General features: G+C 39.3%; 1 protein-coding gene across 9 annotated transcripts in view; it reads right to left on the minus strand.

The window, feature by feature from the left end:
• Window positions 1–770: 770 nt before the first annotated feature.
• The window catches only part of SULF2 (sulfatase 2), an 81,490-nt gene continuing 54,283 nt past the window's right edge, over window positions 771–27,977 (minus strand). For 8 of the 9 annotated variants that reach the window (XM_085079389.1, XM_085079381.1, XM_085079387.1 and 5 more), the window contains 14 exons: window positions 25,166–25,294; window positions 24,155–24,211; window positions 23,300–23,429; window positions 15,846–16,053; window positions 10,153–10,396; window positions 8,230–8,326; window positions 7,482–7,576; window positions 5,085–5,144; window positions 4,487–4,656; window positions 3,859–4,001; window positions 3,511–3,634; window positions 2,976–3,006; window positions 2,596–2,652; window positions 771–1,580 (listed from right to left, as the gene is read on the minus strand). In XM_085079389.1, coding sequence (XP_084935515.1) covers window positions 1,550–1,580; window positions 2,596–2,652; window positions 2,976–3,006; window positions 3,511–3,634; window positions 3,859–4,001; window positions 4,487–4,656; window positions 5,085–5,144; window positions 7,482–7,576; window positions 8,230–8,326; window positions 10,153–10,396; window positions 15,846–16,053; window positions 23,300–23,429; window positions 24,155–24,211; window positions 25,166–25,294 — 1,576 coding nt within the window. In that variant the 3' untranslated portion in view covers window positions 771–1,549. The remainder of the gene's footprint in view (window positions 1,581–2,595; window positions 2,653–2,975; window positions 3,007–3,510; window positions 3,635–3,858; window positions 4,002–4,486; window positions 4,657–5,084; window positions 5,145–7,481; window positions 7,577–8,229; window positions 8,327–10,152; window positions 10,397–15,845; window positions 16,054–23,299; window positions 23,430–24,154; window positions 24,212–25,165; window positions 25,295–27,977) is intronic. The other variant, XM_085079382.1, reaches the window with a different exon arrangement.

A 27,977-nucleotide genomic window follows, 5' to 3' on the forward strand; every position in this document is an offset into this window, starting at 1 on the left:
CTTTTTGAGCAGGGCTTTTTTTCTCACTTTCTAAATTCAAGTATTTTTTTTGAGTATGGGGTTGTGGTACCAGGGATCTAAATGCCAGGATATAGTTCCACTTGATTTTCCTAATTGCAAAACCAGGAAGGGTTTCAAAATAATTTCCATGCTGTATTTTCACACTGCATTTCTACAAGGGCATGTTAAGTTTGCATTTTGAAAAAAATACCTCTTTGTTAGGAGTGAAGGCCACAGTTGGTTGAGTCCGTTGCATGAGCACCCTCAGGCATGTGCCTTTAAACACAGGTAGCAAAGTAACATGAAACATATTGTAAATACAGATCTCACCACTAGTGCCTGTACTACAGTGTATTTACTAATGTCCTTATGAAACTATTCAAATAATTCTGCACACTGTGCTTCCTTAGCAAAATTTCAGGGTTTTTTACCCTTTGAAAGCCTTTGAACAGTAACTGTCATTCAGAACATTTACTTTTTTGCAGACTAAAGTATAACTAGATTATTCTTTATTGACTACAAGTATTGAACTCTCAGAGCTGCCTTTTTTAAAAAATAAATGCAAAAGTTACACTGCTAAGCAAACGCTGTATTCTCAAAGGAACAGTTTTGGTTTTGAACATACAACATAATATTACCACATAAAAACTTCATACAAATCTGATTTTGTAAAATTTAAGACGTTCATTTACTGAAATTTTTCAGTACTTACTTTTAAAAATGAATATATTCTGATGTACTATGCAACAGTAATATTTTGAGAAACGGTGTGTGGGCATTACACTCTTTTTTATTAGCAAATTTCTTCACAACCTGAAAGAATTTCTTTTCAAACAGTATACTGATAAATATTTACACAACCCCTCCAAAAATCTGGCCTCCTGTTAGTCAAGATCTTCTCTAATCTTCATAGAGATGGCAATACAATGAACAAGTAGACGTACAACTAAAATGTATCCTCAGAGGAAATTTAAGAAATTCTATGGTGTTGAGAACAGTCAGTGCTGCTGACTTCAGTTCCTGAATCTTTTCAAAGTTCTTTTCAACCATTACCTTTACCCAGTGATAAGCAAACACATCCCTGTTTCCTATATCTTGCTTTAGAGTCATGGCTTTCAAGTTTTTCTTATGACAACTGAAGATACAGGTGAACTGGAAATTGTTTTAAGGTCCCTTCAACTGTCTGTGTAAACACTGCCACTGCAATGGCATAGCTCTTTGGGATGTGGCTGGGTTTCCTCCTCTGTCAGTTCCCGGATCAGCGTTAGTTTAGTCTTCTTGAAGTAAAATGCCTTGTGAAGCAGATGAGGTATAATCCAAAGCAAAAAAGCAGGTACAATAGTGGATTTTCAGAGACCTGTATTTCTGACAGCATTTCCCATAATTTCACTGTTTCTGTTTAACTCACTCACCAGTGCAAACATTCTATCTATTTCAGCCTCAAAGTTTATCCAGTCCTTCAAGCGAATGGTACAATTCATTTAGTCTGTACATGGATTCAAGTCCTGGCCAGTTTGTGTCCTCATGGAGGTGCAGCAGCTGGGGGAGATTAGCCCTCCCAGCCTTCCCACAGTTGTCCTCTTTAAAATGAAACAAATGCAGTTTAGTGTATAACATTCTAGAAGAAAGTAGCTAGAAAGGTATTTTTAATAGTTCCATGCAGTAAAAAACAACAGAAACACTGTGTACCTGTAAAAGCATAGCAGGTGTGACAGAAACAATCCAACTGTGTTTGAAACTTCAGCCTGTACAAAGCTTGTTAATTCGACCTTCATTTTGGTTCTAAAGCCAATCTCTTCAATTAAAAAAAAACAAAAACCTGCCTTATGCGAGCAAATCCTCTTGGGCAAGAAGACCAGACTGTGCCTAGGAGACTTGTACTTACTTTTTACACTGTACAGTTTGAGAGCACTTTATGATTTTTAATGAATTGAAGTCTCTGCCTTCTTTTTAAGGAGAGGTTCAGAGACAGTAACAGGCAACAGTAACTTTTTCACATACTTAAATTTGTACTTCACCTTTGAGTTCTAGCAGTTTGAGAACTGCCAGATCATCAAGTTTTAAAGGTCAGCTCAGTAAGAAAAAAGCAGTTTTAGATACAAATCTGTCTTGTAGTCTACTTTCTCTCTTAAGTTCCTTTTTCTGCTCACAATGTAAGGCTGTAGTTGGGAAAAGAGCAAGAAAATACATGATACTGCCTCACTACTTGTGAGAAATTACAATCGGCTTTGTTCTTTCTGGATTGTGTGAAAAACCACTAGGTAGCTGCTACTAGTTTACATGTAGACAAAACCCATATACTGGTCTTTAATTTGTACTAGCAATTGACCATAGTTGGTTTCTTCAGCTGAGCACCTACCTTTACTTGTTTGAAATTACCCTGACCTTAATGCCCAAAAGACACGAGGTTTTGTGCAGCAGTAGTTGTAAGTAATGATGGCAGTATCGTATTTTTTGCATAATTTAAAAGACTTTCCTCCTAAGCATTCCATGAGAATAGATGATGATGTTAAAAAAGGTGCTGCATGCAAAAAGAGAAGTGAAGGGAAAAGCTAAGTGAAAGCTAATGCTTTTGGTGAACTGCTCCCAACTCACAGTGACTTGGCAGATGATGGTCTCTTCACATCTGGCCATTTTCGACGCTGAAACTGCCTAATTTTCAAGCAGCAAAAGGAGAAAAAAGTTAACCATCACCAAGAAACAACCAGCACTGCAGTCTGAAAGATGAGGAAGAAGAAGAATTCAGCTGGAATTTTGACTGCTGAGATCACAACATGCTGTAACATTGAAACAAATAGCTCCCATGTTTCAAAGTGACTGGGGTGGATGTTTCAAAGTGACTGGGGTGGAAAGATCTCTCAAATGCCCTTTTAGGCCAGGCCTTTCCATGTGGTTCCCAGTCCCACACTTGCTCTTTCAGCATGACGGTAATACTAAAGAATAATGATATCTTTTTTTTTTTTTTTTAAATTTACCTGTACTGCTCGTAGCTTCCATCTTTAAGTCCTAGATGAAGGAAAAATTAACAATGTTACTAACAATTGCCTGTATGAGGTAAATCACAATTTCCAAAAAAAAGACTCAAGAATTTAACAAATTACGTGATGCCCTGAGTTAACCTGGTGTGCCTTCACATCTGACCCTGCACTGAGCGCAAGTTTGGAGCAGAACTGCTCCAGAAATCCCTTCCAACTTGAACTGACCTATGAGCTTCATAGTGGCTGTTAGGGTATTCTCACCCTCTTTCACCTCTTTCACGTTATTCCTTCCTCATCTTCTGCATCTCAGCAATACTTAAAACTATGCTAGGGATCATTCTTCATCTTAAAAACATGACATAACACAAACTGAACACATACAAAAATCTGAGAATGCAGCTGTAAGCCTCAGCAGGACATTAGTAGTATAAATAAATCCTAAAATCTTTTTGACTGATTCAAGTTTCATAATGCTAAGAACAAGGCCCATGTACTTTGGGGAGTTTGTGAGTGCAACAGGAGAGGCACGTACCTAAATCCATGTTCCTAGTTCTTGGATTGCATTGCTTATAGCCTCTGCAGTTTCTGAGTTCCATGAGCTGGACATGCAGTTGATTAAGAACATCTCTGTCGAGCGTATTCACTGCATTAATTAGCTGCAATAACCAGGCGTTTCTTGTTAGTAACTATTGCTCTGCAATTTGGTAACTTTTAGAATACAGGTAGTTTATTTGTAATAGGAAAGACTCAAATTATACTAGTTTAAATGATACAGGCCTTAACTACATCCTGCAGCAATACTGCATTCTTTCAATTTATTGTTGATAAGGAACAACGATGTCTTTCTCGAGCTGTGATCTCAAGGTCTGTGATCAGATACCTGATATGGATCGGTATTGAGATCAAAATACTCCAAAAATCCAGTGGCAAATTCACAGAACAGGAAGTTGTGGGTCTCGTTGATTGTCCTCAAACACCAGTACGTGTTGTTGTTGGCACTGGTACAGGCACAGAAAGGGCCCACTGGAAATTGAAGAGTTACAGAGACATAAGATACATGCTACTGTCTTCAGTGTGGCAACTTACTTTCTGTTTACAGCATTATTTCATTCATAGACAGTTACTCTCACTCTTACTCCTGACCTCTAAAGCAGAGAATGCCTTCCAGCACCAGTTTCTCATTCTGTGCATACCTAACGTAATGACTAATTAAAGCAACATTTTGTCTAGTTGCTTTCTCTGGTTGGGAAACATTCCAGATGGTGAGATGCTATAGACGTCTTTGTACAGTAGTCAATATCTGTAGGTTATTTGCAGTTGGTTTTACTTCCTTGTCTTTTGTGCAAGAATGATTACAACACTGATACAGAGATTATTGACTATGGAGAAGACTGCATGGCTTTGGTTACAGAGCTAATTAATAAAAGCAGTAACTGCTAGCAACCCAACATCCCAGCACAGTCTAGGCAAAACTTATCCACCTATTCCTTAGTTTACAGTATTCTTACGTGTCCACAGGGGAGCAGTTTGCCAGTGCTGGTTGTCATGGGTGAAGCAGGTCAGACCAGGCATGCTGCATGTGTCATTATTTTTAATTCTCTTAAGCAATTTGCGCAGTTTCTTCTTCCGTCTCTGCTCTCGCAGCAGCCACAGCCTGTCTTTCTCCTGTAGGGCTTTCCTGCACACATAAAACATTAGGGTTGTTCAAACTCTGTTAGACTTGAACACATCTAAAAAAACCTAAAGTAACTAATAAAATAAGCTGCTCAGAAGTAAAAAAAATCATAATTTTTTAAATTAAATGGCATTTCATACAAATGGAGATGACTCTGCAATTCAATAGCACTGAGGGGGAAAAAAGCAGCCAAGAGGGGCTTGTAGGCCTGAGGTTTGCAATGCAGTATTTTTCAAAGCAGAAACCTTATCTCAGAATTTACAGGCATTTTGATATGGGATTAGTTCCTCCTTCAGGTGTCTCTGGGTTTATGCTTTTTAATACAGGAGAAATTGAATACTACTACTTTTGCCTAGTGTGTAACCAGTGTGTACAGACCAAATGTTAATGGCTTTGCACATCCTCTTTCAAAGGAACAGGCCTTCACTTACTTGAAAGGATGAATACTTGCTCCTTTGTGTCTCAGTTTGCTTTTCTGTTTTGAATGGTAACTGGAAAATAAAAACAGCATTGTTGGTGAACAATGGAAAGAAACTGCCGAAGTTTCTACCACATTATCAGACTGGATTTGCAGCAGATTTCATCTGGTGTCACTTCTCCCTTAAATTAATATTGTTAGTGTATGTGATGAATAAAGACAGCCTCACTTGACTGAGTTCCCAACCTCACTGCACCTCTGTTTCCACAGATCCTTTGTCCACAGTGAGAGCCGGTGTGCTAACACTGCACTGAAATATATATCCATGTCCAGCTACAATTTACTATCATTTTAGTTTTAACCAGTTGTTTCCCTACACGAGGCACACAGAAGAAATAGATTTGTAATTAAATTACATTTCTGCAACGGAATATTCACTAATGTGTTCACATAATGACAAGTTTATACCACCTTCCTGTTATTTTCCTTCTGAATGGACGAAGTTCAATACCAACTGTACTTTGTAAGGCTGTGGAGGGTTGTCCTCCACTATTACTAGCTGGAAGTTCCAGCAAAACTGTAACAAGATGGATTGAACTGTCCCAGCAAGAGCAGTATATGTAATATATTCTGACATATATAATTCTATATAATATATTCTGCGAATATAATATATTCTGAGATATGCAGGGTGTAAGAAGACATACACATTCTCGCTGGGGCACTACTGCTTTGCCTCTGTCTGCAGAAACTCTTACAGAGTTTCTAAATTTTGCAGATACTTCCTTTCCGTGGAATTACCAAAGTTAAAAAAAAAAAAAAGAGCAGCCGCAGTCAACGATAGTATTTTCTTATTGATAAAGTTACTAAGTTACTACCTACACAAATCAGCGAACTTATTTTAATAAATGTTCTTTTCTAAACAGTACATCTGAATTCAGTTTAGATGTACTTTATTCTGACAGATTGAAATTCCATTCAAAACAAATCTTTTAAATTCTTAATGCTATTGGGATCTTTCATACATTTAATCAATATAACAAATTAACAAAGATTATTAAAGAAATATCTTCTTCAGATTTTTTATCTTGCGCAGATGCTGGGCATTTCATCAACTAATTCTAAATGATAAATCAGTGCAATTGCAATGCAAAACACTTGACCATATATAACTCAGATTATTAACTTCATCGATTTCAGTGGGATTAGTCATTTTTTTAATGCTATGCACAAATACAAGTGTACCCTATATCAGTCTGAAAAAAACCATTTTTTTTACATTTTCCATGCAACATCCACCAAAAAAATACCTTCATCTTTACAGTATATATGAAATAAGCTCAGTTCATGTAAACTCATTTAATCAGTTTTGAAAACAGTGGATTATAAACCAATATAAACTTTCTGTCTTACTTGCCATCTAGAATGATATGTCTTAAGTGGTTTTTGACATGGGTTCCCATAAACCGAGAAATTTATGTTCTCCATATTTTAGTGATCTGGTGCTGAAAATACTTTGCAAAATCCATATGGGCCACATCCACAATCCAAAACAATTACATACCTCCTCCACAATCCACAACAATTATATACCAACATACTCTGCAGAGTATGCTGCACCTACAAGGTTTTGACCATTACGTTCAAAAAGTCATTCCATGACAGCAGGTGAGATAGAGAAGTTTTATCCACACCCTCTCACAGAGTGTACTTGGTAAAAGGTGCTTTAGCCACAGGTAATAGCACAGCTGCCTCGCAGTTTTGCTTCCATTCCGATACAGCTTGGTTTTGCTGGTGATACCTATTCCATTCTGCCAAAAAAGAGATCTGGTGCAGAGTCAGTGGTGGTTACAAATACAGGTACTCTCTACCAACTGATGAATTCCTGCTGCTCACACCTGATGTAGCTGCTAAATAGTGCAGTGATTGCATCCTAAGAGATAATACTTCCAACCTTGAAAAAAAATTGAATGGGAAAAAATTCTCTCATCTCCTCATTCATATACTCCACACATTACTATTTTTAGAACCGATTTGTGTATCACTCCATCATAATGACAATTTGCCCATGTGAAAGTTTTCAGAGAAAACCCTGCAGCTTAAAATATTAATCTCCAATATCTAAGGGCAGCATCTTCAGTACAAGAGCATAACTAACTGGTTTACACACCGTGTCACATGACCTGTTACATCATCACCACTCGATGTGCACAGAGGCAATTAAACTCCCGCTTGGCAAAAGGTGGGCCTTGTACTTGTGCAGCAGCTGAACTTCCCCCAAATGTGTACATGGGAGTACAGCAAGCACGCAAACACTGAACAGACCAGAGTCTGATCTCTCCTGTGGGGATATAAAATTAGTTACAGTTCCACACTACAAAAAAGTACTCTGATGTACACAAAGAAATACCTTAGCTTGTTACAATCACATTCTTCGGGTCGCTTCTTCTTTAGATGACCTCTCACCTCCCTCAGGTTTTTTATTTTATTTTGCAAAGTTTCAATCTGAAAAAAAAATGGCAAATACAGAGGTTGAAAAAACCAGCAAGATTTAGTCTTTTTCTAACCTTCTCAAACACATTCTACCGTCACCAAAAGCTTCCTCTTCACTACCTCCCATCGCTCTCACCACTAACAAGCATGTTCAAATTATCTACCTTTCCAGAAGGAAACTACAGTAGGAGGGAGCTGGTTCAGTTTGCCTGCTCTGATTCTTGACTGTGAAAGTGGAATGCAGTGCTGAGGGAACAGGGGACACACAGCTGCAGGTAGATAGCCACTCCTGCTTCCACTGTGACTTCTCCTCTTGCGCTCTACAGCACATTTGCAAGAGGAGAAAAGTTGCTCAAATGAAGTCCTTAAATTTCAGCCTGTTCTGACACTGGGAAAGGGATGGGGCGGGAGTGATCTGAAATCCGCTCTTCAGAGGTTCTGAAAAAGCAAAGCAGCAAGGTTCCATCACTTTGTACAGCAGGCTTTAGCAATGTCTGGACACGTGCGATAGTGATCAGCAGTTAATTGTGCCACCCATGTGGTTTATGTTTAACTGCCTATTTTTTTCACTAAATGAAAGTGTGACAGACACACAGACAGTTAGCATGGTCCTATCAGCCCACAGAAAACCACGATAAAACACACACACTGACAACATCACTGACCTCATGGTCAATATGAAGTTTATGGTCCTTCCAAGCTTGCAGTGACCTGTACAGATCTGTGTCACACTGAACGGTATCATTCTCCAGGATGTAGCACCTTGGCATGGAAAAGCAAACAGTGCTTATTACAGTGGATATACACACACATACACAGAGCAATGCAAACAGCTGCTCTTGATAACACAGCTCCATGACAAATGAGACCATGGATTGGAAATGACATGCAGGATTCAAAAAAGAGTGCTCATTCAAGAGAATACAAGCATGCTCTGAGCCACGAAAGAAGTCTGGGTTTGAGTTGTCATGGAAATTTTTAAGTAGAAAAATTCAATGAGAATATTTCTATCAAGCAGAATCTGTTGACTGCTTCATTTCTACATGTAAGTGGTAGTGCGCAGAATTCTTACTTATTCACTAGACTATCTACATAAAGAATCATTACTAATTACCAAGCATTGAAAGCATTACTCAGAGGCGATTTCCCAATGCATAATTAAGTGATGCAGGAGTAGGGGCAAGGATAAAGTAATGGCTTGTAAGATGTATTACTACACCATAAAGAACAGGGAAGAAACCCGAAACAACAAACCAGAAGCAAAGAAATTTTGCTATTTCCTGCAAAAGTGATAAGATTTTTCAAGGGTATCTCCCTGACTTTGAAAGCAAAACACCCTCTGACAATAAAAGACCCTTATGTTTTGCTAACTTCTAGTGAAATCAAATTTTTTTAATTGTTTAATAAAAAAGAAAGCAAAAATCACCACTTGACAGATTTACCTGGAAAGTTTATTAAGGGTTGAATATCATGCAGCCATTTCTGAATGCTTGTTTAAATTAAAGCTAAATATTTGCAATACTCCTTTAGTTTCTTTAAACTACCTCATATATGTTGTCCCATGACCTTCTTTTCTACTTGGGACAGCTCGTGAACAATGCACAACCTTCCTGACAGTCCCTTGTACGAATTTGGGATTCAGCCAAGTAAGGCAGCAAAAGTCAGTTCAATTTGTTCCAGAAGAAAAAAACAAACAGTAATCTATGGGTCCTGAACATTCATGAGAGCTGGGGTAAGAGGGCACAATTCTCTGATGCCTGGATTTCCTCATATGAGTGAGTCTCTAATTCACTTATGTGAACAGAAGTCAAATGGAAAACACAGATATCGACAGCAGCTACCTGGCTCCTGCATGTTTGCATGAGCTAGCCATTAAACAATTCAATGCACGTAATCAATAATGATTGGTGGATTTTCTTATAATTCACAAGTGGAAATGGTGACTTAATGAATTAAAGTACAGCTAAAGAGACATTACCAGTCCTTAGATTCAACACTGACCACTGAGGAAATTGTTTTTAGCTCTTACAGTGATCAGACAATTGCCTTCCCTCTCTCTCATCATGTTCCATTTCCCAATGCTCCTGGTCCATCCAACTTTATTCATAATATATATTTTCCTCTCCTATCATTGGTTACAGAAAGCTCTGTACAAAGCAACCAGTGACATAAAACCAGTCCATGCTCCAGTCAGGGCCTTTGGTCTCCAGCCAGGCTAGGTTACTCACTGCACACTGAATTCCAGGGGTAAGGCCTCTCCCAGTTTCACACACATGTAACACAACTGTTGCAAACGGTTTTGCATGTCCTCACTGGAAACACACGCACCAGTGAGTGGTTACTGTCTCCACCCAACACAGAAGATGCAAAAGCACTGCTGCAGCTCTTCAGGAGCTTTGTGCCCGTCTGCACTGACAAAACTAAAACAAAATTGAAGACTACTCTATGCATGGGAATAAGAATTTTAGTGAAGCTAGACTGGCTATCCGAAAGGGACACAACATGCATAGCACACTTCAACCCACCTATTTAAGTAAAGCAATCACTTAAGGAGCAAAAGCTTTTCAAAATCTACCATGTGCACTTACCTGTGGGTCACTTTGATCAGGTTAGGGGCTGTGTACTCTGCAATGCCACCAGTGCCACTGTATTCCCCCATGTCTCTATCTTCCTCTTCATGGGAAACAGCCCTCTGCACCTTGTGCCGCTTGGTGATGTTTCTCGGTAAGATGGGCTGGTATCCATCCTCTAAACCCAGGCTGTAAGCTGCTCCATCCAGCTCAACAGACACAGAACGGATAGAGCGATTCCGGACATAGCTCGGTTTGAATTCTACATGGAAAAAGAAGTGAAAGAGGGGCAGAAACAGCATGTTACAATTTGCTCCTCTTTGTGGTTCTTGGAAGGAAAATCCCCAGCCTGTAGGGTGCTGTTTGGAGTTAACTGGATGACAGTGTTTGTTGCAGTTGTCCTGTAAGCTGCTACTTTCTTAACTTTGGTGTGGACAGATGGATGGATATCTCAGGGCATGAGAGGGCAGGTACAATGCAAACACAAAAGAATGGCAGAGGGCAAAGAAAACGCTCTAGTCCAGCATTAGTGAGAGCGAACAGCTCATTCAAATGGACGCTTCCTCTTCCCCCATGATCACCAGATGGCAGTCACACCTTAAGCACTAACCATCGACAGTCATGACAGCCAGGCCACAGGTTACCCTCAGGGACCAGTTCTCTGGCTTTTCTGCTATCCACCATACAATGCTTCACTGCTAGGATTCCTGCAACACTTTTTTAAAGTTGTCCCAGTATTCCCAGTGTTCAGCCTGAGCCTATTCCCAATTCTATGTTCAGTCTTCAAGGCTAGATCCTTGATTTTTTTGGAAGGGACTAATATTTGAATCTTTACTTTTATCCACACTCAGTTCTTTTCTTTGCAATTATTTTCCTGATGTACAGCCCAGACAGTCAGTTTCTCCACAAAGCACCACCCTCCAGTGCTAGGTACTCCCTCAAACTTTGCTTCTGCATTTGCAACTCAAAAGCAAAATGAAACATTTGCTGTGAATTGCCACTGCGCAGTACTAAATTCTCACTGAATTTTTCCACTATTACTATTTTCCAAATTTCTCTGTTCCAGCTCAAATCCGCAGAACTCCTCTTCTGTTTGGTCTGGAATGGCACAAATAGAACCTAGTTATGAAATCTAAATCTATATCTAAACTTTCCTGTTATATGATGGGGTCCACCTCTGTACGTATTTCCTCCTCACCACTGGTGACTGCTGAGAGTCACTCATTAGGCACAATCATCTTATTCCTTGACAAAAAAGTACAATTGAAGTACCACAGACTCTCTTCTGCTCCCTGCCCTAGGGGAGCCTGAGGCTTTGCTCAGTACGTGAGGCTGAGAGTTATCTCAGACATTACTAGAAACAACTGAGTCCCCTGGCTCCTTTGGTCACCTCTCATTTAAAGAGACTGAAACACACAGCACACATGCGACTTTCCTCTGCAATCCGATAGGAGGAAAGTTCAACCCGTGTGCCACATGAGAAGATCAATCCTTCTTGCAATGCCAAGCTCCATAGAAATGCCAGCTTTCTCTATGGGATAATCTCTCCAGCAAAATAAGGAGGGAGGGGGGAGAGAAATTAAAAAGGGAACCGGAGGTAGAACAACCAAAACTGACAACAAAGTACCTTAGCTGTTACACTCTGGCATTAATGCAGAGTGACTTTTTTCATGAAGCCTTACATTCATTGCAGATAGATTGCACAGTCTCAAAAGCCATTTTGCAGACTGTGGGAAGCAAAATAAACATCTCCTCCCACCTGAAACGGGGCCAAGCACTATTTTTTTGTCAGTGCCACACACAAAATTAGAATACCAGCTGGATTGTCTGTCTTTGCACATTTTCCACCTGTGGTTCAAAGTTTATTGCTTATATTAAGCCAGGTGAGTCACTGCTGAAGGGATAAAAAAAAGCCACAAAAGACAAGCCCTATTTCAGGCACCCATTCAGGAAATGCTTGAATAAATGAGAAGGAAACTCTCATCTTTTCCAAAGTAGGAGGAAGTTCCAAAAAGCTACACCCTAACAATTAGATTCAAAGTATAAACTCCCATTTCTTAATCATTCCTTCATTTCATCTTGTTCAGCTCAGTCAACTAACAATTTATCTTCCTTCCAAGTATAATACGCCAGTCCGACACGCTGAACCTCACCTCAGTAGGTGGCCCCAGGGAACCGTCAGCTACACATGTGCCTGAACAACTAGGAGCTGGGTTACTCCTCTCTTTGCAACCAAACAGCCTTACAGCTAACTAATCACTCTGGCGAGAAGCAGCTCATAAAGGACTGCTTGCATTGCTTTATCCGAACATGCTAGCCACAGTGCTGACTCAATGCTGTGATTAATATCAAACTCTGAAGTGGATAAAATATTTAAGATCAATATTCATTTGTGCTGCAAAGCAGGCATAAATTCTAATGTTTAATTACTTATTAGTCAATCCTCCCCAGGTTTAAGTTTTACTTTCCAATTGATTTGCCTCTGTACACAGCCTACAAACAGTTGATCCAGGGCTGTTAAATGTTTGGCCAAAAACATCTATGTTCCCTTCTTCAAGTTATTAAAGTTTGGCTTTTTTAAGCTCTGTATCCCAATGCCTCTCTTCCTCAGCTACTGCAGAAACTTATAGATGGTACTGCTGAGAAGTTGCAACCTGAAAATTGAGTCTCGAAATGAGGTCCAGAGGAATTTAAGCCAAGAAAGCCAACTGCTTTCAGAGCCCCACTCATCCAGCTGGGTCTTGGACCACTTGACCAGCATGTTTGTCTCTACTGGAACCTGAAAGGAACAAAGTTTTTCACTAATGTCTATATATTTTGCATTTGGTAGACAAAAGAGCTTTTTTTTTTCAGTAACACAAAGTAAAACTGGGCACTTTAAAGATTTTTTTTTCAAAGTATCTCTAGTGTGTAAAAATATGGATAAAGTTTAGAGGTTCTTTCTTGTATCCCATTTCTCACAACTGCCCTTAAAAAAATCATACTTCAAATGCATTATCTGTTAAGTAACTGATTTTTTTTAGCAACAAGGAATGCTATTAAAAATGTCATTTTGCTTCAGCACTGCAATTACCTCAAAAAAAAAGTGTGTCAAGAGAATTTGAATAAAAATGCACTAGCCCCTTTGTACACACTTCTGTTTGTTTACCATTCAGTGTGGCCTATCATCATTTCCCTATATGCAGCTTAAGAATTCCTTTAATCACATACACTTGCCCATCACAGGAAGAAGAGATCAAATCCACAGCAAGAAAAATATAGTAGGCCACAACACAGCCAAAGATTTTAAGAGCTCACTATTACTTTAAACTTTCTACCTACTGCAAAGCTTTGTTTCATCTTTCTTATAAAAATAAGAGCATATTAAAGAAATAGAGAGGAAAAAAACCAAACATTCTGGACACGTAAACCCAGACGTACCAAGTATTAATGCTTATGTGTTTCTGGCACTTAAGAGCTTTGCAGTCAAGTTGTATATTTTCACATGGTCCAAATGGCAAATATATGACATGACCCTGTTTTGAAACTGACCTTTCTCAATTTAGAAAACATCACGGCCTGCTAAATACACAGGTGCACCTGAAAATGAGTTCTAGACCAGGCCTACACTGGAAAGTAATTATTTTATCAAAACATCTGGTGCTCCAGCCCTTCTACCAGCAATTCAGTCTGGTCTTTTAGACCATATGTTCTCACTATATGTAACTGGTTTCAATCTTTCTGAAAGACCAATCCTTACATGCTATTAGGGTTTACAACACGCTTGATGCACGGCATTGAACCCGGTTTTCTGCAAATAACTGCAGATTGGAATCCACCAAAATGACATTTTGCAATCTATCTCTGCTGTGCACAACAGAGCAGAGTGATCAGGGCATTTCCTTCAAAATGCCACTACCGCTTGGAACTACTGGATTACTGTGGACGTGACCCTTGGTCCAGTTGGAAACTTCGGTTTTCTATTTAGCAATGCTTCAAACTAATGAACAGCATTTACTGGCATTCAAGTAGAGCTGCAATGTAATCTCATGCACTCATCAAATTCTGAGTAGAAGACCCCAAAGGTGCCCTAAGAATTATGCAACCCAGCACAGACCAGACTTTATCCCAGGTCTCATGGAACAGGTCATAAAAACCCAAATAAACGTCATGAGCATCCAGGTCACTCTCTTAGCTATCCACAGTCCAGAAAGAAAGCTTTCCACATAAGCGGTTTAAAAAAACCCTCGGTATGTTACCTTGAGTTGTACTGCTTTGTGCTAATTTGCATTTGGTGTGTGATTTATTAGATAAGTGCATGTAGAAGGACAGCCAAGACCAATTGCAAAAGGTCTCTGTCAATAGAGCCAAGCTAACCTCTTCCCTGTACAGCACATCCTGGATGCAGGCAGAGGGAAAAACAAAGCATCTACGGAGGCAAATACTTAAGACGTAAGCAATGGCAACATGATTTTCAAGATCCCATCTTATGTTGCTGAAGTGTATGCCGTAAGGTTCAATGAGGCTAATGAGCTGAAGGGCATAGCATGAACACTGCCCCTTCTGAACAGAACGCAGAGAAAAACACCATTCTGACCCTTCTGCAAGCAGCAGGAACTTTGCCTTATTTTACCTCACCTTCCTACATACATAAACTAAAGGTAATTATACACTTAACCACCTCCTTTGGATGTTGTGAAAATTAGTTAATATTTAGAAAGCAACAATGAAAAGTACTTAAATAAGTGTTAAGTATTATCAGATAGCGTTAAATTATTTTCCTGACCTCATTAAGTGCCTTCCACCTACTGCTGTTGACTCCCCATGACGTAATTTCCTTCTCTGTGACTTAAAAAAAAAGTAGTTAAATAAGTACAAATTCTAGTCTTGTTTAAAGATTATCTGCTGTGGCCCATATTTAAACATTAAGTACAGTTGATGGAACCAGTGATCTTTTTTTTCAACTAAAAATTAGCTTAGCAGCTACTAATCAGCTTGCAAGACAAACATTATGGGAGAAAATCAATTTACACTTTGTGTTTGAAGTTTGTGCCAGGTCATTATATAGAAAGACTAATCTGCTAAATAATTAAGGCTCTGTATTTGTGGAGTGAGACGAAAGAAACATTACAAGTAACTAATAATTCTGTGTTGCCATTTGCCTCTAATCTATAATTAGACTATATACTTCAAATATAGATGTTTGTCTGACTAAGGTTTAAGAGAGTCAATAAAATGACTTTTCTGAAAAGGCACTAACCTGTGCCAAGGAAACTAGAAACAGTCATCCCCTTTGGTTGTTATCTCTAATTAAAAGTCAGCCTTGTCTCTGTTGACTGAGCAGAAGGAAAGGACGTTAGAAGCAAGCAGCTTCTGTAACAAAGTACACACATCCTCACTAAAAAGAAATTACTGAAGTAACAGCTCCAAGCATTGCAGTAGCTACTGATAACTGGAGTATTTGCTGTAGAATGCCATTCATGTTCCATGGCCTACGTAACAGTGCGCAATTTGCCTCTTCAGTGTGGACACTACATTTCCCAGAATAAAACGTTCTTCCTCCAGACCGGTATTTTCAAGTCTGATTGTCCAATATGAGACATGCTGTTTCACAGCTGAGATACACAGGAAATACGCTGACATAATTTAATGCCTGTGAAAGTCAAGACGATTATGTGTGTTAGCAGACAGCTCTCTAAGGCAGAGATGGAAGATGCAGTGGGTTTGCTTACTTTTCTTGGAGAAGAGTTTCTTTCTCTGTCCGATGTGGCTCAGTTTGTATTCATTCTCTTCACAATTGCAGTCTTCGCTATTCCTGTTGTAATACTTGGGCAAAATATTGGAGGTGCCTTTGCTGCTGCCTGCAGCTGCTAAGTTTGCCATTCCCTTGCACTTGTGCAGCTTGAGCTTTCCACTGGCATCTTCCACACACTGCCATTTCTAGAAGAAAAATTTGGTCATTAAAAATCTATTCCAACTGTGCTCTGTCTAATGGCCAGCTCCAGCAATTTATCAGATATTCCTTGTTGTAGTAAAATGGGGCTCATCTATCTCCTATTCTCAAGCCACATTTTTGTAATCTTCCAATTTCAGACAACTCCTTGAAACACCCTCGCATTTGTTTCTGATTTTGTTTCTTGCTGACAGAACAAGTGAAATTGCTTTTTACAAGCAATACTACAGCTAAAAACATGGAGGTGGCAATTGACAGCTTTCAGAAGTGTAACTGTGGCATAAATCAAGGACATTCAAGCTGTATCCTAATCCTGACAGTCTTGTATTTATAACCGTTAACCCAGTGGGACCAAAATCCTCCAGCTTTATGGAACTTCTCCAGATAGGAACATATACTGGTTTGAGTTGGAAGGGACCTTAAAGACCATCTCATTCCAACCCCCTTGCCATTGGCAGGGACACCTTTCACTGGAGCAGGCTGCTCAGAGCTCCATCCAACCTGGCCTTGAACACCTCCAGCGATGGAGTGTTTTCCAGGATTGCTCTGCAAAAGTGCCTATTACTCTTCCATGACCTTTAAAAGGGTCAGATTGGCTGTGGAAGTCTTCGGCTGCACTCTCCTAATAGCTTTTTCCATTCAATACCCTTGGGCTTGACTTGCCATGGTAAGCTGCATTGGATGTCTCTGAAGTGAGAAAGTGCCCCTCTTACACTCAAACTAGAGAAAATAGTTTCTCCCTTATCTCCTGTTCACTCTGCTACTCAAAATCTGAAGTAACTTGCTCACAATTCCCTTTGTACTGCTGTCAGACCTGCACCAAGGGCAAGGGAGTTTAGGTACCTTTGACCTGGCACGGAAGTTCCCAGGTACACCACAAAATTATTTCGCCTACTCCTTAATTTATCAACACTTTACTAGCTACAGAGGCTTTACGATACGTAACAAACCCCTTACAGTAGCAGCTGCTACTGCTTTAAATAAAGTTTCTCAGAAACACTCAGCTTCTTGTTCAGTCTTGAGAAGAGTTCATCTTCTTCCCTACTACAAAATCCTAAGCCTGTGCCTCCAGGACTCACTGGAATACTGACAATTTTCCAAATAAAAAGAAGTAAAAACAGCAGTATCTTCCAAGGAAGATGATACTATTTTACAGCAGCCTGTAGCTCTATTAGGGAGACTTAGCCGCTTCAGTTTGCATGGCAAGGTGTGCAAAGGCTGGGACAACAAAGCCCACATTTTCTGCTGAAATTCACTCCACTGTCTGCAGGACAGCAAAGTAAGAAAACAAGATCACTGTGCTTTTATCACCTGATTTTAACAGAAGTCGAAAGTGAAGTGGCCAGTTACAGTACATTTACCTATCTTTGTAGCAGAATGTCTCATTTAAAATGATCCGTTTTATGGTGTGCCCACTGATTTCCTCAGGCAAATGTATGCCATGTCTCCTGAGCTGTATCTGTGTTCAACATCCTGCACAGCCCAAACCTTGCTCTGATGCAGGTAAACACAGCTTACCTTTCAGCACAATGAATCTTAGGAAATCAAGAAGAGATACTGACAATAAGACCTTTGCATGATTACCTTCATCTTTAAAGCAATATACATTTACCTCAACTGACATCTGAAGAATAAATTGCTCTCTTAATTCTATAAATGCCTAACACTGATTAATGTACAGACTGAGGTGTGAACTAGAGGTTATTTTACTAGAATAAGCAGTGATTTATTTCACAACTAAAAGAGATGTAAAAATGTTTGTTGCCATTTCCCATTTCATCTGAACTTTATTTTTGAAAATATATAAACAAACTTCATTTTCTGCTCAGCAGAGCTCCAAGCTCTAGGTGTCTAAGACATGAAAAAACGTAGTTTCAACACAAGGCAAGTTCAATGCCATGATGAGAACTACTGCAAGTAAGTACTCTGATGTGTGGCCCAAAAATATTTTTTCACTATTTCTTTCATCTCTTGTCAAGAGACTGATGCTCATTTCTCCCCTCCAGCTGAACTGGAAAAAAAAAATCCTTTAACTTTTGGTGCAGCTGTATGCTACAGTGAAAACACCTCAAAGACTTTGCTGAAGGGCACATTGTATGCATTAACAGGCCCCATTGCTGAATGACTGCAGCGCAGAGCTACATAAATTACATTAGAAGCAAACATTGAATGCATGGGAGCAGGGGGAGCAGGGGGAAGGAAAATCTCAAGCTTTTATTTTTTTCCCAGAACAGATATGGGCATGCGTGTGAATATGTCTGGGATTCAACAGCTTACCCTTGATCTGCTTTAAGTCCAAATGCAAATTCTCTAGGTTGATATCCCGGCTCTATCAGATGCAGTCATTTCTACAAGATGCTTTCAAACTTATGGGAAAAGGGCAGGAATTGCAAGACAACTGAAAACCTCTGTTTAACAGTTAAGAAGCTTTAAACACTGTTAATTCTTGCATTTTAAATTGCTTTGTAGTGCACAGCATACCATCTGCTCTGTGGAGAAGGATTGGGGGGGTCCTGGTGGACAATAAACTGTCCATAAGCCAGCAGTGTGTGCTGGGGGCCAAGACACACTGCTGGCATTAATTTCTTAAGATTTTAGCTTTTTTGTTGGGTTCACCCCTTCTGCTGGTACCTTCTTCCCATTCATGCACTGGCAAAGGATTAAGTCTGGTTTCTTCTACTTCACGTTAGCAGCATATGAACGAAGACCACTGCTTGGTTTTCATTCCAGCATGACATTATTTCATTATGCTGCCTCATGATTTTTGGAGATTCGGTCCTCTGAACTCTCAGTTCAATTTTAGTTGTCATACGCTACATACCACTCAAACCTCGAATTTACAAAACAGATGAACAATTTATTGACAGAATATTTTGAGGGCTTTTTAATGCCTCAAACTGTAGCTGACATGAGGCAGGTGGGACAATCATGACAAGCATGCAAATAAAGAATCAGATATTCAGCTAATTTTAAAATTACAATTGTATAATTCATTTATTATTAATCTAATAATTGGATTGTGGTATCAAATGGTCGCAGCTGCTGTATTAGGCATTGCACAAGCTAAAGGAGTGAGTGCCGTCTTAGCAGAAATTGCATCAGTTGTGAAGGAAAAAAAACGAGCAGCACCAAAAGGGGAATTTATTTGTTTAAGGTTCCACACTGAGCCTGTAACAGCGCTGAGAATGAGGCCAGTTTCCTGACATCCAGTAGTCTCTTAACTAAAGTTCACCACTACTCATATCAGGATATCTTGAAAAGTTGGGTTTTTCTTTTTTTTTAATGTTGGTGTTGATTTTAGCAAGCTACTTACAACAACCAATACCATAATGACAAGGAGTTAAAAATTCTCTTATCCAGAAATGCAAATTTCTTGGGTTTGTGAAGCAACAAGCAAAAAAGTCTCATAAGTAGAATAGCCTCTGGAAATCATTTTAGGCTATTTCTAGCTCAAGAAGGAAAACGGTTTTGTTAATTACAGTTCCTCATAAGGAATACAATCCTTGATAACAGCCATAATAAATCATCATGATCTTAATTTTCATAGTTAGTTGCCTCCTAATTTTATCAGTTTCAGGGCTGATAAAATTTTTAATATATGAAGTTATCAGCAAGTCATTTCTTGCTGCAATCACAGATTAAGAACTTGATCCTGAAAGTTGACCACGTGCAACTTGTTCTGAAATTCAGGAACTCTAAAGATCTGCCAGAAGAGCAATGGGAGTTATCCGGACTCTAGCTGGCTTGATATACTTCACTTTCCAACAGAACTTAAATTCTTTTGTAGCCTCAGGATATCTCTGCTAGCTACAGAAGTACCAAAACCCCCAAAAGATATACAGATCCAAAACTTTCTTCCCAATTTTTAAAGAAATTCCTTTTAAAACCTGACACTGTTTCCTAGGTCCAGTTGACATAACCTCAAGCTACAGAGGCCTCAGAAAAAGAAGAAATAGAAGCAATTTTTTTTCTATTGTTCCTCCCTTGGCACTAAACAATGGCTAATAATGATTGTGCTGGAATCAGGAGTATGATCTAGAGGTGCCACTTATGAACTGCTGAGGAAGGCACATGCTAATCAGAACAGTTTTCATTGCTGGTATGACATGTTATGTGAGAGAAGTGGGGGCACCAAGCAAGTAAGCTATGTGCTTTTTCTTATGGTGCCTTCAGGTCAGTTACAAAAGAAAATATCCCTTCATGATCCTGGTAAAGTATAAAGCACTTGGAGGCAAGACTAAGTCAAAACCTTTCATTTGCAGAACACCTGAAAGAAACAAAGTGCTAACGTTTGTATTTTGTTCTCCTGTGAAGACTGCCATATAAAATGGTATTTTTAATGCTATTTAAAGGCAATTTCTACTTGTATCAGATTTGCCTGTAAATAAAGCTTTGAAAATAAACTGTATTTGAAAAGGAAATAACATGAAATCAGGCAATTGTTTCTCTTCATGAGGTGGCAGTATTATTGTACTATGCCAGGTCCTCCTAAAGAAGTTACTGCCTTTTAATTTTGGGAGTTTTTGCATGTACAGCATAGATTCTCTACAGCAATCAGCACGGCTGCAGATATTGCATATTTATCAAACATGCACAAATTTGGCAACTTACTTGGAGATTTTCTGCAGCAGTTGTTATGATACTCTGGGGTTGCTGGGAATGCTCTACAAAGCAATGCTGGTATAATAATTGGCTTCCACAAAAGCACATTAGAGCGAGCTACCAGATAAAAGTGGGTCAGCTTCCCCTCACCAGCCAGCTTCGAATGAAAGGCCAAACTATACTGAAAAAAATTGTGTGGAAGCCATTAGGTACTAGGATAAATGCTTTTTTATTTCATGTGGGAAGAGCTCATCTCATTTAAATCCTTGAATATAAATGCTGAGCTGCTCTTTCATCTGAGTCTACAGTCACCCTTTGTTGGATGCAAATAACTAACACAGAGCAAACCCTAATAACTGAAAAAGAAAACACGGCAACATGCAGATTCCCATTGCTCCCAGAAGAATTTACATATATTAGTGGTGCCAAAAAAATTCCACATAATAGACTGTGAAACAAGGTTTTAAACACCATGAATAGCCTCATCTCCATGATCTTGGTGCTCTCTTATCAAAATGATTATAGGTTAAGGAGGGTGACAGATTTGCAAAGGAAGATCCTTTTGTGGCACTGGAACTGTATTCACAAACTTGCATGCTCACAAAGCAGAATTTCAAATTCTCAATCTCACATTCAAAGCTTTTTTTACCTCTCCTTTCTTTACCTCTCCTTTAAGCTGTGGCCTTGTCTCCTGTCCTTCACTCCCCTTCTGAGTCTTTGTCCTCCATTTGTGCTTCTGGTCTCCTGCTCACACTTCAGATTCCCTGCGACTGCTCAGATTTCTCTGTGCATGGAATAGCAGGTCCCCAAAATTTGTTTAAGTCAAAAGAAAGAGTCACAATGACTTCAGCAAGCTTTCAACTAATTCTGACCCAGATGTCTCTTTATCTTTCCATCTCAATGTGAAAATTCACTTTTTGTACAGAACGCTCCAGGTACTGTTAAATAGAGCGTCCTGCAGTATCAGGAGACATATGTTAAATAACCATTACATCTGCATAACATCAACTCCTCAAGGCAGCGGTTTGTTATTAATTTGGTCTTGTTCTACTTACTTATGTAGAGCTATGAACAGCACCAGCAAACAGACAACACCCATTTGTCATTTCAGAAGCTAGTCTTGAAATGATTTTTGGGTGCACCATCTTTAGACACAATTTATCCTCAAAGAAGCACATTCATTTCCCACTATTTCTACTGTCTAGACAGACTACTAGGACATATTCTCTAGAGTAGGGGTTAGATAGATTGAGACTCCCTTGAGAGCCTTTCACAGACTTTAATTGACTCGATTGTTTGGCAATTTTTTCCAATGTACAACGTGCATTTCTTTTTTTGCTCAATTTCATCCTATCACTTCCAATTATGCCCGAATGAACTGCTCAAAACAATTCTTCTCCTCTCTGTCTCCTGACAAGGAGGATGCAGCACAAGCATCTCTTATTAGCACATCTATACTTAGGAATTTATTGGTAATTCCGACTATGGAGTTGACATTTTATACCCACTTCTTAAAAAGGTCAAAGATATTTTATCATCCATGGAAGAAAATATAAGCCTGTGAATGCGTGTAGACATTATAGGGCCTTCCCCCTTTCTTCCACAACTGAGACATGTGGTAGCTAGAGTAAGACAGCCTGAATGTAGCTAGGTTACCTTATGCAAAGACAAAGACTCAGTGACAATACGGAATTGGAAAGTCTCTCTTCCCTCCGTTCTTACGGTAACGTTCAAATTAATTGGGAGGACAAAGACAAGAAGTTTAAACATTTCTCAAAGAGAAAATAGTGATGGAAAAAGAAAAGCTGTGTTCTCCATACTACAGTGCTACAATCCTTGGAAAGGGGTTCTCTGACCCATACCTGGGTGAGAGAGCAATGGCACAGACTCAGTTTTGCCAAGAGCAGTGAATTCCCCGGAGATAGCTACACTATGCCTTTGCACTGCTCTGGCAGATTTACAAAATCCTCTTCTGCCCATGTCAAGACCATGTATTAATACAACCCTAAATTTTTTTCCTATTAATTTCATCTATGTAATTTGTATCTAAAGTGAACATATTGCCATACCTACCCAGAACAGTTATGCAACACAGGAAAATGTACGCACAATCAATAAGCTTTATGCCCATATACACACGGACTGCCTCCAGTCGTAATCGCACGTTTTCCCGGTGCCTTTTTGTTAAGAGGTAGGATATGTTGAGTTAAAAGAATGTTACTTTCCCATTGTTATATGTAATTCCAAGTAACAACAACAAAATTAAAGAAAAAATTCAAAGCAAAGCAAGCTATATGTATTTGGAGAAGGCCAGTCTGTTAGGTACATTGTAGCTTCTCCTTGCTAATCGATCCCAAACCACATTCTACGTGTGGAATAAAACGCTAAAACAGCCTAGGCAGTTTTCTTAACAGTAGTCAAGAAGCAATACAGAACACTTTAATCGGCAATTTATTGACTAACAGTCAATATCATAAATCCTGTAATAAAGCTTTAAGCAAAGGCCACAGAATGAGCCAGTTGATTTATATTCTGGCATTGATGATGAGGTGAAGGACATTGTCACAGTGAAGGTGTTATGCTTAGCCCAATTACAACTGCTTACTTGCAGTCAGGGGTACAATGTCCTACCTGGCCAAGCTGTTCACAAGCTGTTTGATACTCAGCTCGCTGACAGAGGTCTTTCACACGCTGGTGTTTGGGTAAAAAGTTTTCTTCTTGGGGATCTACCTTCTCATTCTCCCTTTTATGCAGCAGTTTACTACAGAAGAAAAGAAATTAAAAAATATTATTTATTTTGACATTAATATTAATTCCAAGATACAAATACAGTTTGCTGAAAAGACTCAGAGGAGTAGTTATTTTCCGAGTCCATAGCACCTCTAGTAGCCAAAACTTAATAGTCCAGTAGAAACTAGCATTTAGCCTGTCCAATAACACACAAATGATTCATGTCATGCTCTCAAGGAGCATACAAAAACATACAAAATCAAGACAGCATGCAACATGCCTGAGTGACAGGCAGTGACAACAGTCAACATAAAGAGACAAATCTCATTGTACAGGACTGTGTTTTGCAAACCACTCACGCCCCCATTTATGTATTGAGGCAGAGGTGCAGAGGTGCAGAGGGAATGGGCAGCAGATGAAGACGCAGAGATGCAGGGTTATTCACCACCCCATGATACAAGCAGCAGGACAGGGGGCAGCAGCTGAACACAAAATGGGATGCCTTTCCATCTCTTAGTTCAAGTAAACTCCCCTTTCCCCATCACAGCAGCACATTTATGCAGGCTGTAGGCGGTTGTAGGCAAAGGCTATACATTTCCTCCAATCACACAATCACTGCCATTAGGCATACTGCAGCCGTGTCCCTGCTGGCACAGCTAAATGGCTTTAGACTGCAGTAGAGTGCTGCTTTGCCTTTAGCTATTCAATACCCTTCTATTTAAAAAGACTGGGCTTTGTGATTAACACTTTCCTTACCCTCTTTCCACTAGGAATGAGTCTCTCCACATCTTCATCTTTTTCTTTAAATGAAACCTAGGAGGAAATGAGGAGAGGAAGAAGTAATTTCCAAAAAACCAGTAACCACGCTATGGCTCAGTTTTCTCTCCCACCCCTAATTCCAGCAAGAAACATGCCACATAACTGTACAAGAGGACATCCAGCTCTATGAAGCGCGCACATACGCCTCCCCAGTGAAAACCACAGGACATATTTTTCTCACTGGGACAAAATCAACAACAGGTTTACAAAGTACAATGGCTTCAACACAACCATATTTAAGGCACAAGGGATTTACTGAATTGTCCTTGGTCAGAAAGGATCACTAATTAAATCAGGATTTCCTGACTCAGATTTGGGCTCTTAACCTGCACACTACCCACAAAATATTCTATTCTAAAGCAGCTCCTCCTTTCCCCCTTTCCCTCCACCCAACTACTTGTAAAGCAAATGGATCTCCTTCCCTTTTTCTGCTATTGTCTCCTGCAAGCATTGTCTAGCAAGTCTCATTCTATTGCTCGGTCTTTTCCCAATAAAAGTACTGATGGAAAGTCTTAAACAATAACTGCAGCTTTTAGTGCTAGCCTATCTTTATATTGTAGTCTGATACACCGCCAATGCCTTCAATTCTTCTACTTTTTATTCAATATGAAATGCTTTGTTACAAATGATGCCACAGAGACATTTAAAATCTGTAACTCACATAGCTAAAGATCTTCATGTGTAGCCCTCTCACTTCTACACAGACTACATTTAGTATATACAGATGCCATACATGCCATACATCTAGAATATGAACATGCCAAAATGAAAATTAGTAATTGAAGTGAGTAGTACATGTCAAATAGTCTTCAGACTTTCCAGTGAATGATGTACTCAGATAGATGGTGATTTTATTATATTTTCCTTTAAATTTTCTGCATGCAGCTGCACACTTGTTCAGTCTCTTGTACAAACACATGCATGTTTCCACACATTTCGATTTCTTACCTATTTACTGGTCTCTCAGAATCCAGCAGCTTTAGAATGGATTTACCATCCATATCAGATGGAATATCCAATCCAGCAATATCTAGAATTGTAGGTGCGAGATCAATATTCAACACAATGTGAGGATTCCTGCAAAAAAATATATAGGGGATCACAGTTTATACAATAATACCAAGCAACTCCAGCTTCCACAGAGTCCAAGGATGTGAAAAGGCTTGTTTTGTGACACCTGCAAATAAAAGAAGACACAATCTGATTCCTTTCCATGAAGGGAATTAATATATAATATATAGATAAGTTGCATAACCTCAAGGGGACTATTTTTTTACACTTTAGCACAGAGCATTTTTGAGAAAGCTAAGGAGTTCATAAGGCAAAATTAGTTGATTTTTGCAAGATGGTTTAAAAGTATTTCAAAATGTGAGAAAGTATTGGAAAAACTATTTTTCCAGGGTGTCTTACAGAATCAAAATGTCTGCCAAATACACTGATGACTTTCTTAAAAAGTAGATTTGGCAGGTAGCACATGCTTTACCGGTTTTGAAATCTGGTACAGAAATGAGTACCTCAGTTCCTACCACAGTAGGGATGTTCTGAAGAGAACATGAGAAATATATTGCTAGATGATACAGGAAACAACTAAAAGCGGCTGTTAATTTACAGTGTGAGATAGAAAAAAGAAAGGGATGAAGAAAAAAGCAGCACGGGGGAACAGTTATGAAGAAAAAAGAGAGAAAATAACGGCTTTAACTAAAATGATCTTTCAAAGCGCACAAGTTTGCACATTCTGAAAAAAATACAAATAGCACGCTCTGGTACTTTGCAGAGTATGGCATATGCTCCTCAGCCACCACAGTTAAGAGTACATCTGAGCTCAAACTGTCTTCAAATTTAGTTAAAACACTCGCATCAACAACCGAGTAGTCAGATAGCTTCTATCCCCAAATCCACTGAACCACCACAGCCCAATAATGAGTTCACAGATCAGAGTGCCTTGAACGATGAAAGAACCCAGAATTCAGCAGCTAAATGAATGCCCAAAGTTTTTAATCATGTGACTTGGTTTTACTATAGGTCTGGTTTTGCAGAAGTGTTTTCCATTTATGTTCACAGAATCATAGAGTACCCTGAGCTGGAAAGGACCTACAAGGATCTTTGAGTCTAACTCAGGGCCCTGCACAGGACAGCCGCAAGAATCCTAACATGTGCCTGAAAGCATTGTCCAAAACGCTTCTTGAGCTACAGCAGGTTCAGTGCCATGACTGCTTCCCCGTGGCAGCCTGTTCCAGAGCCTGACCACCCTCTGGGAGAAGAGCGTTTTCCTAATATCCACCCTAAACCTCCCCTGTCAGAACTTCCTGCTGGTCCCTTGGGTCCTGTCACTAGTCGTCAGAGAGAAGGTGTTGCTGCCTACCCCTTTGTTTCCCCTAAGAGGAAGCTGTATACTGCTACGGGGTCTCCTCTCAGTCCCCTCTTCTCCAGGCTGAAAAAGCCAAGTGACCTCAGCTGCTCCTCATAAGGCTCCAGACTCTTCACCATCTTCATAGCCTCCTCTGGATACTCTCTAAATAACTTCATATCCTTCTAATATTGTGGCGCACCAAACTGTCCCCAGAACTCACTGTGAGGCCGCCCCAGTGCAGAGCAGGACAATCTCCTCCCTTGCCCAGCCAGCAATGCTGGGCCTGATGCCCCCTACAGACAGATGCTGACAAGAGCATAGATGATTAATTAAAGTGGTGCACCTGATTTGATTTTAATTACTAATAATTATGATGTAGCCTATTTAGTAATAGAAATGAGACGTTAGTAATGACTTGCTGCAGTGATTGCTATTAGAATTTCCCTATCAAAAGGGAGTAATGACAAATATTCTGCAGGAAAAGCATAAGGTTCATACAAAACATGGATGACTGAAGTGCTACCATTTAAAGAAAATCAGGCAGAGAGGGAGGATCAATTTCTTATCTGATGTATTCCCTTTCCAAGGTATTTTATCCTGTTCTTGCTATTTGCTGTACTGTGACTCTGTTCTGCTAAGACTGTCAGGCTGACTATTCCAATTCCACCAGAAACACGTTTTAATTTTAGAAATCTTTGAAAAATAAAATTCAATGGTCAGCTCTTATGGTTATGGTGTAAGATCCTTGAACTACAGTAGACACAATGTGGCTGGTCTACACTGTACAATTTAATACATTTATGCATTAAATGTTGCAGAAGCATTAGCTCAGTCACTTGGGCCATGTCAGCACTGGCTCTCCAGGAAGGCCAAAAACTGCAGTCAAAGGGAAAGAGTATGTTTTTAGAAGGCTATACCAGCTCATTTGAAATTCTGGGCTGCTGCAGACAAAACTCTTTCAGTGCTGAGGTAATATGTTTAATTCCAACAGAGGACTCCCTCCCCTCTCTTTAGAAAAGTAATATTGTTTTTTTTCACATGCACAACTGCTGAAGATAAATTAGAAATGCAGTGCAATATCTACAGAACTTAACATTTTTCTGCCCGCAGATAATGTGAATCATTGAATTTAACCAGCATACAGAATGAGATGTTTTTCATAACTATTTACTATCATATTACACACTAGATCCACTCCTCTGCAGTAAAGGAAAAATCATGTATGGAAGATTGTGTGTGTTAATTATGATAAAACATGCACACACTGATATAAATATTATATTTATATTATATTTATATTCATATTATATTTATTATTTATATTTATATTTAATTTATACTTAAATTACGGCACTCTGTCCAAAATCATTACTTAAGTGGAAATATTTGTTATCTGAAATAATTGCTTAG

The sequence above is a fragment of the Lichenostomus cassidix genome, chromosome 20, assembly GCF_008360975.1.
Source record: "Lichenostomus cassidix isolate B80296 chromosome 20, HeHo_3.0, whole genome shotgun sequence".
Taxonomy (NCBI): Eukaryota; Metazoa; Chordata; class Aves; order Passeriformes; family Meliphagidae; genus Lichenostomus; species Lichenostomus cassidix.